Source organism: Neofelis nebulosa, chromosome 2 (assembly GCF_028018385.1).
Source record: "Neofelis nebulosa isolate mNeoNeb1 chromosome 2, mNeoNeb1.pri, whole genome shotgun sequence".
Taxonomy (NCBI): domain Eukaryota; kingdom Metazoa; phylum Chordata; class Mammalia; order Carnivora; family Felidae; genus Neofelis; species Neofelis nebulosa.
Window position 1 is genome coordinate 217182982 of NC_080783.1, and position 15498 is coordinate 217198479.

At 56.8% G+C, this 15498-nt stretch overlaps 1 protein-coding gene across 9 annotated transcripts in view; it reads right to left on the reverse strand.

Moving 5' to 3' along the window:
• CAMTA1 (calmodulin binding transcription activator 1) overlaps positions 1-15498 on the reverse strand; it is an 827492-nt gene that overhangs the window by 95227 nt on the left and 716767 nt on the right. For all 9 annotated transcript variants that reach the window (XM_058719234.1, XM_058719242.1, XM_058719241.1 and 6 more), the window contains one exon: positions 10877-11030. In XM_058719234.1, coding sequence (XP_058575217.1) covers positions 10877-11030 — 154 coding nt within the window. The remainder of the gene's footprint in view (positions 1-10876; positions 11031-15498) is intronic.

Consider the following 15498-nt stretch of genomic DNA (forward strand, 5'->3'; position numbering starts at 1 on the left):
GGGTTTGGGTTTGCTCCGGTCCAGCCTTGGGTGTGGGGGGTGGGGCGGAGCTTTGGCGAGGCAGGCTAGGCCTGTCACGCCCTGTAAGGACAGAATCGCGTGCCCCCAAATTCTTAAGTTGAAGCCCTAACCACAATCCGACTGTGTTTGGAGATAGGGCCTTTCAGGAGGTCACTGAGGTGAAATGAGGTCATAAGGGTGGGGACCTGAACTGATAGGACTCATGTCCTTGTAAGAAGAAGAGAGACGCCAGGAATGTGTGTGCGTACCGCGGAGGCCACGTGAGGGCACGGTGAGGGACAGCCGTCTGCAAGCCAGGAAGAGAGGCCTCACCACAAATCAACCCCACTGACACCTTGATCTTGGACTTTAGCTTCCAAACTGCGAGGAAATTAATTTCCATGGCCAAAATGCCCCAGTCTGTGGTGTTCTGTTGTGGAAGCCCCAAGAGCTTACTGGGGGGAGCCCTAGAAGCCCCAGGAGAGACCCAATCCTGTCTTGTGCACACTGCACACTTAGTGTGTGTATATGTGTGTGCACGTTCAAGAGGCCCTGAGATCAGGGACTTTCCAGAACCCGGCACTGCGCTAGGCTCTTTATATGTTGACTACGTTGCAAAAGGACACGAGTAACAATATTATCCGTCCCCTCCGGAGCATTCATGTGGACAGGGCATTGGGCAGCGGGTCTCAGGCTGTGGTCCCAGAAGCAGTCTGACCACCTGGGATCCTGTTAGAAATGCTCATCCCCAGGCCCTACTCAGACCTATCAAATAAGAAATTCTGCTGATGGGACTTAGGTCTGGGTCTTAACAAGCCCCCCAGGGATTCGACGGTGGCTCAAGTTTGAGACCCACTGGTCTAGAGGTTATGTCTCTAATCCCTCAACAATCCTTTGAGGCAGAATTCTCGTCCCATTTCATTAACATGAAGACCAAGACAGGAAAGTCACATGACTTGTCCAAGGTCACACAGCAGATAAGTGGGGGTGGGGAGCGGTTGCCGTGTCTAGCTCTTCCCATTAAGCCACCTGCCTCCCAGGGCCTCCCGAGCCTGCAACCCTCTGGGGACCAAAGAACGGCAGGAAGGTTAATTAGTGACTGGAGGAGAGAGAGCTACTCCTTAGGAAACTGAACTTCCCTTCCAATCACAGCTGGACTCATTTCTGAGGGACAGGGTGTCCAATTCCCCAGGTGGTGACCATGCAGGAGACCCTGGGACCTGTGGCTGGGCCAGGTGTGGTCCCCCAGCCCGCTGCCCACCCTGACCGTGGAGGGGGCCAGGTGGGCCCCCGGGCAGGGCCATCAACCCGGGGCAGGAAGTGGGAGGTGGGACTTGCCATGGGCCTGCTCTTGGAATGGATGTCAGCAAGAGAGGGAGGGGGTCCTGTGTGAGGAGCCCATCCCTGCATCTACACCTGGGCTGCCAGGGTCCCCATAAGCTTGCTTGGCCTGGGTTCTCTTGGCACACTGGGGTGTGTTTAGGGGACGTTTCTACAAGAGACAGGAATTCAAAGAAACACTCCTCCCGGAGAATGAGGTATTTGTGAGGACAGTGATTGGGTCTGAGACAGGGGTTCCTCACCTGGCTTTCCAGTCACTGGGGGTGGAGTGGGAGGGGACTCACTGACCGGGGTCCCAGGGGTACCTACAGAAACCACAAACGTCCATTCCTGACATGGCTACCCTAAGCAGCCGTGAAACTTCGGGTAAGGGCAGAGCGAACCATTGAGCTCAATGTCCCAGCTAGCTGTATAGAAAGAAGAGCCTGTGGGGACAGGCTGGGACATGCTGGGACATGCTGGCCTGGGGGGCAGGGGCTCCAGCTGCTTTCCTCACATACGTGTGGCCTTGGGAGGATCTTTGATTTCTCATGGCCTCAGTTTCCTCACGTGTAAGAGGTATGCTTTACCTGACTGCCCGTCACTGTCCCCAAGGGACTTCAGAGACAGATACGTGAGACCCACACCCAGGATTCTGATTCGACGGTGTCATTAGAAGCTCTGAGGCGGGCCAGGGCGGAGGGCTCTGAGACCTCCTTTCTGCTCTGAAACATCAAGCCTGGAACACTTCGGAGAGGAGCTGGACACAGTCAGAAACGAGAACATGGAAAGCCCTGCCCTCCTCCCCCCCTTAATCCCATAGTGACTCCAGGAGCTGGTGACAGCTAGCTGCCTGTCCCTGTTTGCTCTGTGGGGCAGAAACTTCTACAGGTGTGACAGGGCACTCTGGCTGGAGCTTGGGTCACTACAGCAACTCCACAGACAGTGCCTGCTGGAGCCCACATTTGTCCTTCTCTGCACGGGAGGAGATTTCTTGGTATATGGCATACAGGTGACAAGTGGAATGTTGGTGACAAAGATAACCACACCTGCCCCCCCCCCCTCACCAAACAGAGGCCTGGTGGTGGTGGTGGGGGGGGAGGATTGTTCCTTCCTCCTTCCCCATCAGCCTGGGCTCATCCCCTACTCCTGCCCAGGTACTCAACACTCAGTAAAGACCCATAAATAGGGTGGCCATTTAGCCTGCTGTCCAGGCCGGTCACCTTGGAGGCTTGATGGGGTGCTGGGATCATCTGGCTGCACAATGGTATAAACCGGCCTGTTCCCAGGCAACCCTGGACGTATGGTCACCATACTTAGGAACCACGTGATCGAGGCCGGGGCGGGAGGGAGCTGGCCAAGGCCACGTGCCTCTTGCGTGAATGAGCCCGTTTGGATTCCTGCAAGTTGTTGACACTAAGGCTGTTTCCATGGCAACAAGGTCAATGGGAACCAGCAGGCTCTGAGAGTTTCGTCTTGACTGTGTTCTTATTGACGGGAATAAAGGCCCTCCTTCTGATTCCTGGGTTCAACTGGATAAAATCTTCATTAGATTTGACGTCTCATATCCAGACACACACATGCTGTTCCCTTGCCCCATTTCACCCTCAACTGTCTTCTCCTACTGGGCCTGAGGACATTTCCAGAATCTCACTGGGAGGAGTGCAGGGGCTGTGCGGGGGCAGGACGGCGTGCACACGCAGGGACGCAAGTGCTGAGTCCCCAGGGAGCTTGTAATTCCTGGTTCTGGAAGTCTGGGGATGTGGGGCTTCAAGACCCCTCCCCTTTCATCTTCTATGGTGGGGGGCACCTTGTTCCGACCGTAGACACGCCGTGGAGAAGGGCAGGGGGCCTGAGAACGTACCGCTTCTTCTGGGTGGGAGGGACCGGGAGCCGGTCTGAGCTGTCCAGGCCACATAGGGACGGGCTCCTGAGCCCTTAGCCTCCTGGGCGACCTCTGATCTCCTAGGGGCCCCCGTGTCCCAAAAAGCAGCCCGGGCCGAGTGTTTCCTTGCTAAGCGGGTCCAGGAGGTGGCATTGAGGAGCTGGCGGGAGGCTCTCAGACTCCCGATTTGCTAAGTGCCATTGTTGCCGAGGCAGGGAAGTCTGTGCCCCGCTAAGAGGTGAACGTGCCCACTGCCTTGGTTGTGTAGCGATGTCGAAGCCCAGCTGGCCAGGAGAGAAGCTCCAGCTGTTGTCCCACATCCAGGGAGTCAAGTGGGCTCTGGAACCTTCTGTCCCCCTGTTCAGGGGTAACAGCAGACCATCTCCCAAGGCCCCACTCAGTGGCAGAGATGGTAGGAGTGACCGGCCCAGCAGCGCCTCCTCCAGGCCACTGGCAGTGGGGGCGGGGACCACGTGGGATTCCAGACAGCTTCCGTCTCGCGGCTTTCGAGACCCTGGGCTTGTAGGAATCCTGGCATCACATGCCTCCTCCTCACGTCCCGAGGTGGTGCCTGCTCGCAGGACGGCAGGTGCCGCTAAAAGGGTAGCTGCCTCTTGGCTCCTGACTGGGTGGACCAGAACCTTCGAGATTCAAAGAGAAGCTGAAAATCTGGAGATTTTAATATTGGCAGTGAATTCTAAGTTTCACAAAACCAGCCCCCGGCCCTGAGCAAGGCTCTGTCAGCTCAGGGTGGCAGCCAGGCGCGGGATGTGGGTGGGGCTGCTGTGTCCTCAACAGGGGCACAGGATACACTCCATCCGCGCACACGGAATTAGGGGCTGGTGAGGACAGAGCCAGGATTCTGCAGCAGCAGGGGGTGTGAGGTGCCCAAGCAGCCAGGGAGAGACAGGAAATCCAAAGAAGTATTTCTCTTTCAGTTTTCCTACTTGGGGGCCAGATCAGCTAAACACAATTTAGCCTGAGGGAGAGAGGCACGTTTGCAAACCAAGCCCGGATCCTCTGAGCAGAGCAAGGAAAGGAAGCAAACCCAAACCCACTTGCCTTTGATGCCCCCTGTCTGCTCTCCTCTGCCTCGGGGTGGGAGGTACCAGGAAGGCGCACTGGCAGGAGCTGGGGACATAAGGGGACCCACTCTGCCCACTCCCTGTGCCAGTGGCTCCTAACCAGAGGGACAAGCAAAATGGGCAGGAAAATCTTCTCCAGGCCTTTCTGTACTGTCTTCACCTCCCCCAGTGACTCCAAATCCTGTGGACACAGGCAGGGAGCAGGGCAGAACCTTCCAGATCTCACAGTTCCATCCACCGATGAGGGTCCCTGCTCTTAGGGACAGAACTGCCATCCTAGGCCCTGGGCCTGCCATGGGGACACAGATGTGCTTCCATTCATGGCATCCCCACGTGTCTCATGAGTTCAAGTCCATGAACGTCTGGCAAGACCCCATTATGTACCTGGCTCCAACATGAAATTCAACCCAAGGAAACTTCTAGGGTAGCATATCTCGACCAAGAGTCTATGGGAAGACTTCACAGGACTACTTATACACCCAATCCTTTGTGCAAGTTCAAGACAGGCGCTGTCTCCACCGCCCGCTTCCCTCCCACAAGGATTGGAGAACCAACTAATGCTCAAAGAGGGCCATGACCCCAGCAGGGGTCTGACCCTGATCTCCACAACAAGGATCCTCCGTGGGCCTCTCGCTGGAGCCTGCTTTAGGATCTCTCAAAAAGCATGAGAATCTTATCCAGACCTGTGGAATCGGAAAGTCCGAGGGGCTGGGGTGGGGGGTAGGACAGGAGCCTGCCTTTGATCAATCTGCCCAGGTAGTCTCGATGTCGACCGCTGCTCCCGGCACCGAGCCAACATCTCTGCGCAGGCTTTGCAGGCCTTGGAGCATCGGGTGGGGAGCCATGCAGCTCTGGCTCCCCTGAGCCCCAGCGGCGGTCAGCCTGGCCGTGCCCAAGCTCATTCTGGACTCCTGGTCCCTCGCTCCTATCCTGAGAGCGTAACTTTAGAGCAGGGACAAAAGTGCTTCCAAGCGAACATTTCTCACCAGAAAGAAATCCTCCAACCCTTTCTTGCAACAGACCCCCCCTTCCCCTGGCTGTTCCCCTGCCCCTCTCCCATCTCGGTGCCCCTGCCTGCAGCTACTTGGGGGCAGCACCTATGTGACTTACTTTGCTAACTGACTCAACACCCACAGACTCTGGCCAAGACTTGGGGGATGCCTCCCTTGTCAGGGAGAAGCTTCCAGCCCTTTGGTCTTGCTCCAGCTGGTGATGTCTCATCAGGATAGACTGAGTCAGAGAGGAAAGGCAGTCGATGTGCTTCTCCCTGGGGCTCCTTCTGCTCGCTCCAGCCTCATCCAGAGCCCAGCGCTCCTGGATCCCGGAGCAGGCCCCAGATGGCCTCCCATCACATCCCAGACACTAGGTCCACAGGCAGGGCGGCACAGTGCCCCCACGTCCCCAGGCGCCTGACACCTGCTGCGTGCCGGGAGGGGGGTGGGTGGGTCTGGCTACTGCAGAGGACTCACATCTCTGAGCCGCTCTGCTACCGTGGGCCACCAGGTGGCGCTAATCGACCAGGAAAGGCGATCCGTGCAGGGCCAGGAAAGGAAAGCCTTTGTTGATTTTACTTCTTGATATTCTATAATCACCAGGATTACAATCTAAGCAAAAAAGCAAAACAAATAAACACCGCCCCTCTTACTGGATCTTTGGTCTTTGTCTGGAAAATTATGAGAAAACAACAGATGCACTGATTCTGCAACCAAGGCTTGGGTGTTGAAACAGCAGAGCCACTCGGACAGGTGGGGAAAGGGGTGGCGGGGGGGGGGGGGCGGGGTGTCTGGACATTGAGGGTTCTGTCGGCTTCAAGTGGGGGTGGGGGTGAGGAGTCCCTGGGAGAGGTGGGTGCCTGCTAATGAGCCCACTGCCCTCCAGCCTCTCTTTCATATCAGCTACTCCTCAGCGGTATGGGGTTCCCTGTGTCCAGCCACTCTTGCCTTCGCTGGGTCCTGGGGACTTGCCGCACACGTCGTGTGGGTGCAGGCCCTGGGGCTATGCAGGCTCCCCAGCTAGCCCTCCTCTTGCCCACCCAGAGGTCTTGGGACCCTGGGAAGGCAGTCCGAGTAGAGCCAGACCCAGAGGTGGCTGGTGGAGTCGCCTGATGATCCCTGAGGCCATGGAGGTCTGCAGGAAGGCCCGAGCCTTGCTTGGTGATGCAGGGGCACCTGGCCGGCCAGGGTGCTCGCCTGAACGGGACAGCTGGGGCACGATCCCTCTTAGGGTAGGGCTGTGAGTGTGGCTTAAAACTCATGCCCTCATCCCTCACTCTGGATGGCATAACCTCATCTACTGCTAGCTGGGAAGTGGCCGGCAGGCCTGTCCCCTCCCAGGCTGCCAAGGAGTGGGACCAGGCAGAGAGCCACCGATGCTCCGAGGAGAGGACCCCTCCAAGGGCCCCATCTGACTCCCTGCAGCTCAAGTAGAGCCAGGAGTGGAAGGTCCAGGGCACGGCGGTTCAGAACCACTGTGGTTCTGTGCGGCCAAGGATCACCGAGCAGGACTGGCTTGGCGGGACTGTGGCACAGAGTGCCCGTTCTTCTCCACTCCAAGTTGATCCGGGAGGACAGACTTCCACCTGCCCGGCCCTTTGCTCACACTGTGGCAGATTGCCGGTCCCAAGCTGGTGCTCCCTCAGACCAGCTGCACTGGAACAGACCCCAGAATTTCCAGGAGGAGACATGCTGAGCTTTAGGTCATGTTCACTAGACTTCTAGAAACGCCAACCCTCAGACGGGACCCGAGGCAATCACTCCCGGGCCTTGACCTAAGATGAGCGATTCTCGGTTGAGGCCCTGCAGGGACACCTCAGGCTGAGCTCAGCTCCACTCAGCTCCGAATGACTCACGCGCAGAACCCTGTTCCCCAAAGTATGTTAGGATGGTAGCACTTAGCAAGAGACTACACTTCCCAGACTCCTTTGCAACCAAGGGTAACCGTATGACCGAATTCTGACCCATGACATATGAGTGGGAGTATCGTGTGCAACCTCTGGGCCCTGTTCTTGAAAGCAAGAAGCTTGCCCTCGACTTTGTCTTCCCTGCTTCCCACTGGTCGGGATGCAGTTGCAATGGCAGGAGCTGGAGCAGCCATCTTGGACCATGAAAAAGAGGGCAACACCTGGTTGGCAGAGCAACTGGCCGTAGGGAGCCCAGGTGGCTGATCCCCAACACTGCATCGTTGCCATACCGACCTTGAACTGCTATGTGCACGTGAAATAGCCTTCTCTTTTGTTTACGCCGCCGTTCTTTTGGTCTTTGTCATGGCGGCACCCATATTCTAATTGCCACAGGAGGGATTGCAAAAGACGGGAAACATACTGGGAATTCCTATCAGATACCTTAATTTTCGCCCCCACCCCTGTCTTCTTCTTCTTCTTCTTCTTCTTCTTCTTCTTTTTTTTTTCCTTTTTCTTTAATTCTGTAAGAGGCATCCCTCATCTGGCAGATGGATGGGAAAAGCCCCCATGAGACCAAATGGCACAATTGCAAGAATCCAGGTAGGGTTCCCAGCATCAGTCTGGCTTAGAGGCCAGCATTTGTGAGGTTCCCGGGGTCCAGGAACAATGAGCCCCCCGTCTTGCAACAGGTGAGGCGAAGGCTGCGGATCAGAGTTTCCCTTCACCACCGAGAAGCACAACATTTTGATTAAACCACTGACAGTTCTGCCGCAGGGCAGAGAAATTTGGAAACATCAGGAAATCAAACTGTGAAGTCTTTGAAGGAATGTGATTTATGTGAAAATGTGATGAAGCTAATGTGTTTGGCTCCAGCGTCGGGTGGCACGCCTGATTTTGGAGTCGAATCTGATGCCTTCTTGGCTCCCCACGCACCACTGCTCCCCCTGAACGCGGTGCCCTACGTGTGTTCCAAGACTCATCGCGTGCAAGGCTTCGGTTGGAGCCCGACTTCCAGGGCTGTGTTTCCAGGCCGTGTGCATCTGTAACCACAGCCATGCACACACATGCACGCTCGGTAATTGCGTGCGGCTCTGCTCCCCGCCCCCAGACACACCAGCGAGCCAAGTGTTATTAGATTTATGGGGAGTTTGTTGTAGTTTTACATAATTTTCTCGATGCACTGCAGACTTTCAAGCAGGCATCCATGGCTCCCTCCAGTTAAGCATCAGAGGCTGACTCGGGTCTGCTTTGCACCCCCTGGAGTTCATGGAGCTTAATCCCTTTGCCCCTAGGGATGTGGTGTTCCTGTCTGACACGGGCAGGCTCCTGTATGGGGGGTGTTGCGGGGCAGGTCGAGGCAATGAGGAGAGAAAAAGGAAGCAGACAGAATAGGAGAAGGGGGACAGTGGCAGTGGGGTGGCTTCCAGGAGAAGGACCGTCTGCGTGTGCTAAGAGGCATTTGGGAGAACCCAGGTCAGAGGTTCTGACTGTGCTGGCCACCTTGAATGGCATCTGTTTCCCCGGGAATGTGCCCTTGGCTGCCCTCTGGCTAAGGTAGTCTCCGGAACCTCCCAGGAACCGGTAGGAAACAGTGGCCCCAGCCTGCAGAGGCCCGGGAGCTGAGCTGGGCCCGGCGGAGCGGGCTGGGTACTGTGGATCTTGGTGCAGAGACTCTGGATTTTTTCTCCCACTTTATAGAAGGGACTGGGGTGCGGAGGGTGACGGGCTCCCCACTTAACTGACTGACTTAACTTCACTGAGGTCCCATAGTGAAGCCGTCACAGAATGAGGACCTGTCTACCTCCCGGTTCCCCGGCTAGGACCGCACTGCCCTGCCCAGGTGGCACTGGTGCCCACTGTTACCGGAGCCTTTGCTCAGGCCCCGCCGATTCTCTGTCAAAGAGGAGGCGTGAATGGGCCCTGGGAGAGGAAACCCAATGTTAAGTACAAGCACATGTAGCCATCACCTCAGTATTGAATTGGAAGGGGTGGACAGGCTGGTCTGAGGCGAGGACCCCTGGTGCCATTGCCCTGACTCCCCGGGCCCCTAGGCTGGCTTTGGAGGGCATCTGGGAACAGCTCTGGCTCCCCAGGCCTGGACACTGGGGGGCCTCTGTCCATTGCTCAGGTCCCTGTGGGGAGTGGCCCAAAGCTGGGCCCAGACACTTTCCACTCAACCATCCCACAAATATTTACAGGGGGCCTTTCACGTGCCCGGCGCTGTGCAGGGCCCGGAGGGATGGTGAGAACAGGAACGATTCCTGGGGATTAGCTGCTGTGTCCTTCAAGTTTCTGGGTGTTGTGCAGAATACTGAAGGGGCTAGAGCGGCCCCTTCTGGTTAAGCGTGGGAGGCTGACTTCAGTCTGATGTCTTCCGGGAGGTCCCGAGGAAGCTGGGTCGTGGGGGTGGGGTGTGAGGCCGGGCCAGTAGTGGGGGGCAGGGCCTGCGGAAGAGGTGACGTGTATGCTGACTGCATGCGGATAAGGTGGGGTGAGCAGAGGAAGGTGGGGAGAGCCCCCCACCCTGGGGACACCGGGAGGTTTAAACAAGACGGGTGTGTTACACCTGCGGTTCCGGAGGGTTCCATGGGATGCAGCCTGAGCCCTGGAAGCCCCCGAGCCTCCTAGCTCTAGATTCCTGGCAGCAGGGAGCAGGGCCTGGGCGGCTGGGCCGTAGGCCTGTTGGGGGTCTCCCTTCCCTTTATCTCCTGTCTCCGGCCCACTTTGAGAATGGGGGGTGACCCCCCAATCTGAGCGCTGAGGGACTCTCAGGTTTAGCTGGTCACTGCAGACGCCATCGTGCCTCAGCTTGGATACTCCTAGTGATGGGACGCTCACAGCCCCCCAGCAAAGGACACCTCAGTTGCTCTCTGTGTATGGTGTCCATTGGCTTCTTCCCTGCAGCCCCCCCTTCCAAGGGTAGCACAGATTCTGAGGGACCTGGTGACCCCTTCTCTGAGGTCCCGTATGATGACACATCTTTGCGTTGAGCCTCAGAGGTCGGTGTCCCAGAGCCCTGGGCCCTGTGCTCTGGACGGCCCTTCTCGGGTCTGGCAGACCTGTGTCTGTGCTTCCTGAGTCCAGGCGGCAGGAGAGGCCAGCGAGAGCCCCCAGCGGCTGCCCATGGAAACGAGACAGCAGCCACTGCCCAGCTCTCCAGACTCACTTGGTGTTCTGCATTCAGTGATCTGCACCTGACAGATGCTTCAGAGAACATCACTTTGCTAACAAAATGAAACCCAGCTAATTCCGGTCATCTGCATGCCACCGAGTCTGGGAGCTGGGGCCGGAGCCTCGCCGTGTCCAGGAGCAGATGGGCTGGGGGCTGGAGGCAGGCCAGCTCTGGCAAGCCCCTCCTCTGTCTGTCCCCAGACAGCCACTGCTCCCCCATCTGTGGCCCAAGAGGCCGCAGTGCAGGGCTCTCGTGGCTCTGTTCCCTGCTTACGTGGCCTTGTGCCTCTGAACCTCACTTTTGTCATCTGCAACGTGGGGCTGACCTTCTGTGCCCTGGCCACCGTGTAGGGGGCTTAGAGGATCAAGCGAGAGTAGGGTGGGGGTGACGCTTATGAAAAGCTACGTTCGCTGTCGTCTGAGCAGGACGGCCCCCGGGGACCTCTGCCCCACCTGCTGGGTGCTGGCCTGGCCTCCAGCGCAGGACCCTGGGCCAGGTGGGCCACAGCTACTCACACATGGGTTTCAGCTGCCCAATGAGCTCCTCCTTCGTCCATTTCGCCCACTCCTTCTTGTCGGTGTTGATGGAGCAGAGGATGGGGCCACACGGCTTCCCGCAGTCCTCGATGGCTGGGACGTTCAGATAGTGCACCAGGACGATGTCGGGGTTCTGCGGGGAGAGCACAGAGACTGGCAGCATGAAGGAGGCATGGAGCCCATCCAAGGGTGCCCCCCAGCAGGTGCAGACAGGCTGAGCATCCCGACACCACACCAGGCTTTCTCAACCTGGGCACTGCTGACATTTGGAACCGGATCATTCTCTGGGGTGGGGCTGTCCTATGTACTGGCTTCCACCCACTGGATGCTTTTAAACCCTGCCCCCTCTCCAGTTGTGACAACTACACGTGCCTCCAGACATGACCCATTGCCCCCTGAGGGACAAAACCACCCCCAATGAGAACCACACGGGCTGATTTGTGTGTAACCAAGGACCACACACAAGGCCACACATATCTCTCATCTGACATCTGGGACTTTATGACAACAGCTGCCCAGGAGCACTGACCCCTGTTCTGTGCTTTACACGCATCTCCTCATCACAGCGTGCTGGATGTCCACCCCAACAGGCATCATTACCCCCTTCCTCCTGGGGGAAACAGAGTTCCCAGACGCCCCTGTGCCCTTCAGCCTGTGGGCTTCTCCCTGGACGAGAAGCCCCCTCAGCACATTACTTCTGGGCACCAGGAGAGCCTCTGGAAACTCCTCCTGTGAAGCCTTAAGGACAGAAAGAACTCTGCGTGTGAAGGGCTCACTTTGTCCTCAGATGGTTCTATGGAAATGGGTCAGCCTCTTCCCATGAGAGTCTATTCAAAACGCCCTCGGTCCCTTTCTGCCCACCACTGACTCCGATAGTGACACACTGAGGAGACTTGGTGGGGACAGCAACTTCTCTGCAAAGAGCATGTGCCTTCCATGGCTTTCTGTGGCCTTCCAGAAGGCAAGGCCATTTATTTGGGCACATCAGGCCTGACAGTTTTGTTGAAAAGAAAAGAAAAGAAAAAGAAAAGAAAAGAAAAGAAAAGAAAAGAAAAGAAAAAAAAAGAAAAGAAAAGAATAACCCAATCATATCACTTTGTAATGCATCTGGATAAATCCAGAAACTCCTTCTACCCCAATCAGAAAGTATCGCTTAAACCGTAAGGAAATCTATGACAATATATTAAGATGCCCCAGGGAACCAGGGAAAAAGTCACGTGGAAGGTTCCATCCCATGCTTTTCCCCAGACCTGTCTCCTCTGCTCTTTTCCGAGGGATACCCGACCACAAGTCCTGGGACCCCAGGCACGGAGGGGGCTGGGTCTGTGGCTGCCTTTTTGGATATGGTCAGAGAGAGTAATAAATGTGTGACTCAATCAATGCATTCATAAATAAAGACTCAAGACTGCACCATGACCAGGGCAACAGAATAGACTGGCATAATTTAAAAAGATTTTCAATAAGGGTTGAAACATAGAGTTTTTTTCTTGCCAACGCTCAGTTAACCAGGAAATTAAATCAACACGAACAGGAGCCTTCTCGTTAATGGCAGCTTTTCTGGATTGCGGTAATCATGCTCCTTAATAATAATGATAATCCCTGACATCGGCACGGCACTTTATTCTTTTCAGAGCACTTTCCAGCCATTATCTCATTTGGTGCCCGTGCTAGCCGGGGAGGCTGGCCCGCCGGGCCGGGCTGGGCAAGGCTGGGCAGGGCGCCCTCCATCTACAATGAGCAGACTGGAGCAAAGTTGTGACTTGCCCAAAGCCCTGCGCTTGGCGAGGGACGGAGCCCGGGCTGGAAGCCAGGGCTCTGACTCCAAAATCAGGTCCTGCCAAGACATCTGGTGGCCTCTTTTTTGCCTGGGCTAAGTGCTTTCCCATTTCATATTTCACTTTATGCTTGCCATACGCCCACGAGGTGGGTGGGTTGGGTAGATATGTTATGCTTATCACCGGAATGGGGTAGCCAAGGAGAAACGGGGTGATACACTCAAGTCCCTGCCCTGTGTTCTTCCTATCGACACACTGGCTCCCCACGGTCGTGTCTGGACGAGGGGCTGCTGCCTGAGCCTGTGCCTGGCCAGGTGGCAGCTCCCGCCACTGAGCAAAAGGGGAAGGATCAAAAGTCTGCAGGGGTCAGCAGGCCACCCAGGGCCTCCTCTGATCCCAGCCCTGGAACAGGAGCTGGTCCCCACAGGAGGGAGCCAGGATGCCAGCCACCTGCGAGATGAAAGGGCTGCGGCTTCCTGCCCCACAGCCCTGCTGAGCTCAGCGTGGGTGCCTGGGGGAGGCCGTGGGGGGCCCAGGCGGTGGGAGGGCAGGCAGGCAGGGGCTTGGGGAACAAAGGGCGGCTCTCACCCTGCATCCAAAGCCCAAGCTTGGGTGCTAGACTGCCTGGGACTCTCCACTTTCAGGAATCTCTGTCTCTTCTTCAGGCCCCAGCTGCCTTTCTGCAAAACCAGCTTCCATCTGTTCTCTGAGGACGGGCACGAGGATCACCTCCTCCTCCAGGAAGCACTCCCTGATACCTTGCCGTCTGTACCTCTACAGATAGAGGTTTGTGCCTTCATGATCTGTGTGCCCCTGCCCCCTCCTTCATCTCCCCAACCACACAGATAATATCCGGCAATGACTGGTGTTCATTTAACATTTATAGAATTGAATCAGGCTGTCCTGGGACAGTCTTCCCAGACTTGTGTCCCATCGACATCTGGCTCCAGTTTTCTGGGTCTACAAAGGGCAGAGAAGTCTTTCCCAAAATGCATTCCGAGGAGGCTAAGAGGCAAGACTGGTCCTTCACTTTTCCTGGGTCTGAGGCCTCTTTGAGAATTACAAAAAAGGAAAATCGGTTTCCCCAAAGTTTATTTTTGAGAGAGAGAGAGAGGCAGAGCACTGGCAGGGGAGGGGCAGGGAGAGAAGGAGACACAGAATATGAAACAGGCTTCAGGCTCCGAGCTGTCGGCACAGAGCCCGACGCGGGGCTCAAACCCACGAACCGTGAGATCATGACCTGAGCCGAAGTCGGACGCTCAGCCGACTGAGCCCCCAGGCGCCCCGACCTCTTTGAGAATTTGATGAAGGCTGTGGACATTCCACTTCCAGCTTCAAACACTGCCCAAGGCACATCAGCCCTGCATTTCGGGGGTTCGCAGAGCCAGTGGTCCTTGCACCCCACATCTGTAACTACCGGCTTAGGGGTTCTAGATCCACCATGGCTCCCGTTGGATCAAGGAATATGCCCACCGTGTAGGTCCCCTTCCTGGGAGCCTTTGCTCTGGGCCTGTGCTTCTCAGTGGCCCTGATACAGCTGGGGAGAAAGTACCAGCCCCTGAAGGTTCAAGGCTCGGGGACGGGAAGCAGGCAGCATTATGCAGCGCAGATTCTATCCTAGGGCCTGGGGTTCCTGCTCCCGAAACTGCTGCCCTAAGTGACGACTTCCTGGCGTGGGCTGGGTTTAAGACAGAGAGTGATTGAAGTATTTTTGGAAATTTGGGGCACACATCGCTTCTTGGCAACATGGCGATTTTATTCATTAGTTGTACATTTTATTGGGCGTTTGTGGCAGAAAAATATATTAGCCATAGAGTCCCAATGCATCAGCTTCATGGAGTGCTCATAACAGTGTCAGATCCTGGCCGAGAGCTGCTCGCTGGCCACGCAGGGTAGGCTGGAGAAGCGCTCAGCCATGCCCGGCTCGGGGTGGGGGGCCCGCCGAGGACACACCCCGGCTCTGGGACCCACCCCCCCAGGACTCTGGGTTCTGGACCGATGTGGATCCAGCCTGCCTTTGTCTTACTGGGCTGCATGCATGTTTCCTTGGGGTTTACCACCCAGGTCAGGTCGTGTGGGTCGGCGGTCCTGTCCAGAGGCTCCTCCCTGGGCTACAGAACTCCCATGAGGGTGCTTGAGGCCGGTCCCCCCCAGAGAGAGCATGACCCTGAAGATGCCCTCCCTTCCCAAATGTCAGAGGCCTGGAGAAGGCAGCCCTATGGGTGTGGTCTGTGGCTGTGGAGGGGAAAGCTGAGGATAAGTAAGAGTCTCAGAGAAGTTCCAGAAGCTTTCGGAAAGCACGGTGGACTAGGTGAGCCCATCCCTTCCTGGGGATGCCTCGAGCTCCTCACCTGCACGTGGAAACAGTGCCCCTGCCCTGCCGGCCAGGCTGCTGCCGAGCCCCCACAGGGGCCTTGGAGAGGTTGGAAGTCCCATTTGGGCGGACGGAAGTCCTGCTCTGCTAACTACCAAGGGCCGCCAGAGGAGACCCCACACCGAACCAAACTGTGACATCTCCCGGCAGAGTTGACCAGAGTGCCGCTGCAGGCATCTGTCCACTTAAAACGCACGTCTTCTCTGTGGCAGCCCCCTCTGTCCTCATTTTCCTCTTGGTGCATGGGGACTCCCCTTCCTCCACGGGCCTCCCAGAGGGGTCCTTGTCCCCTCCCTTCTTAGTGACCTCTTCCTGCTTCACGGCCCCACAAGCGTCGTATTGCGAGGATTCTGGATTTCTCTCCCCAGTCCCGCCTCTCTGCTTGGTTCCGGGCCCACCTGTCCGACTGCCCTGTCGGGGCTTCCAAAACACCCCCGGCTCACGTGGCAGAG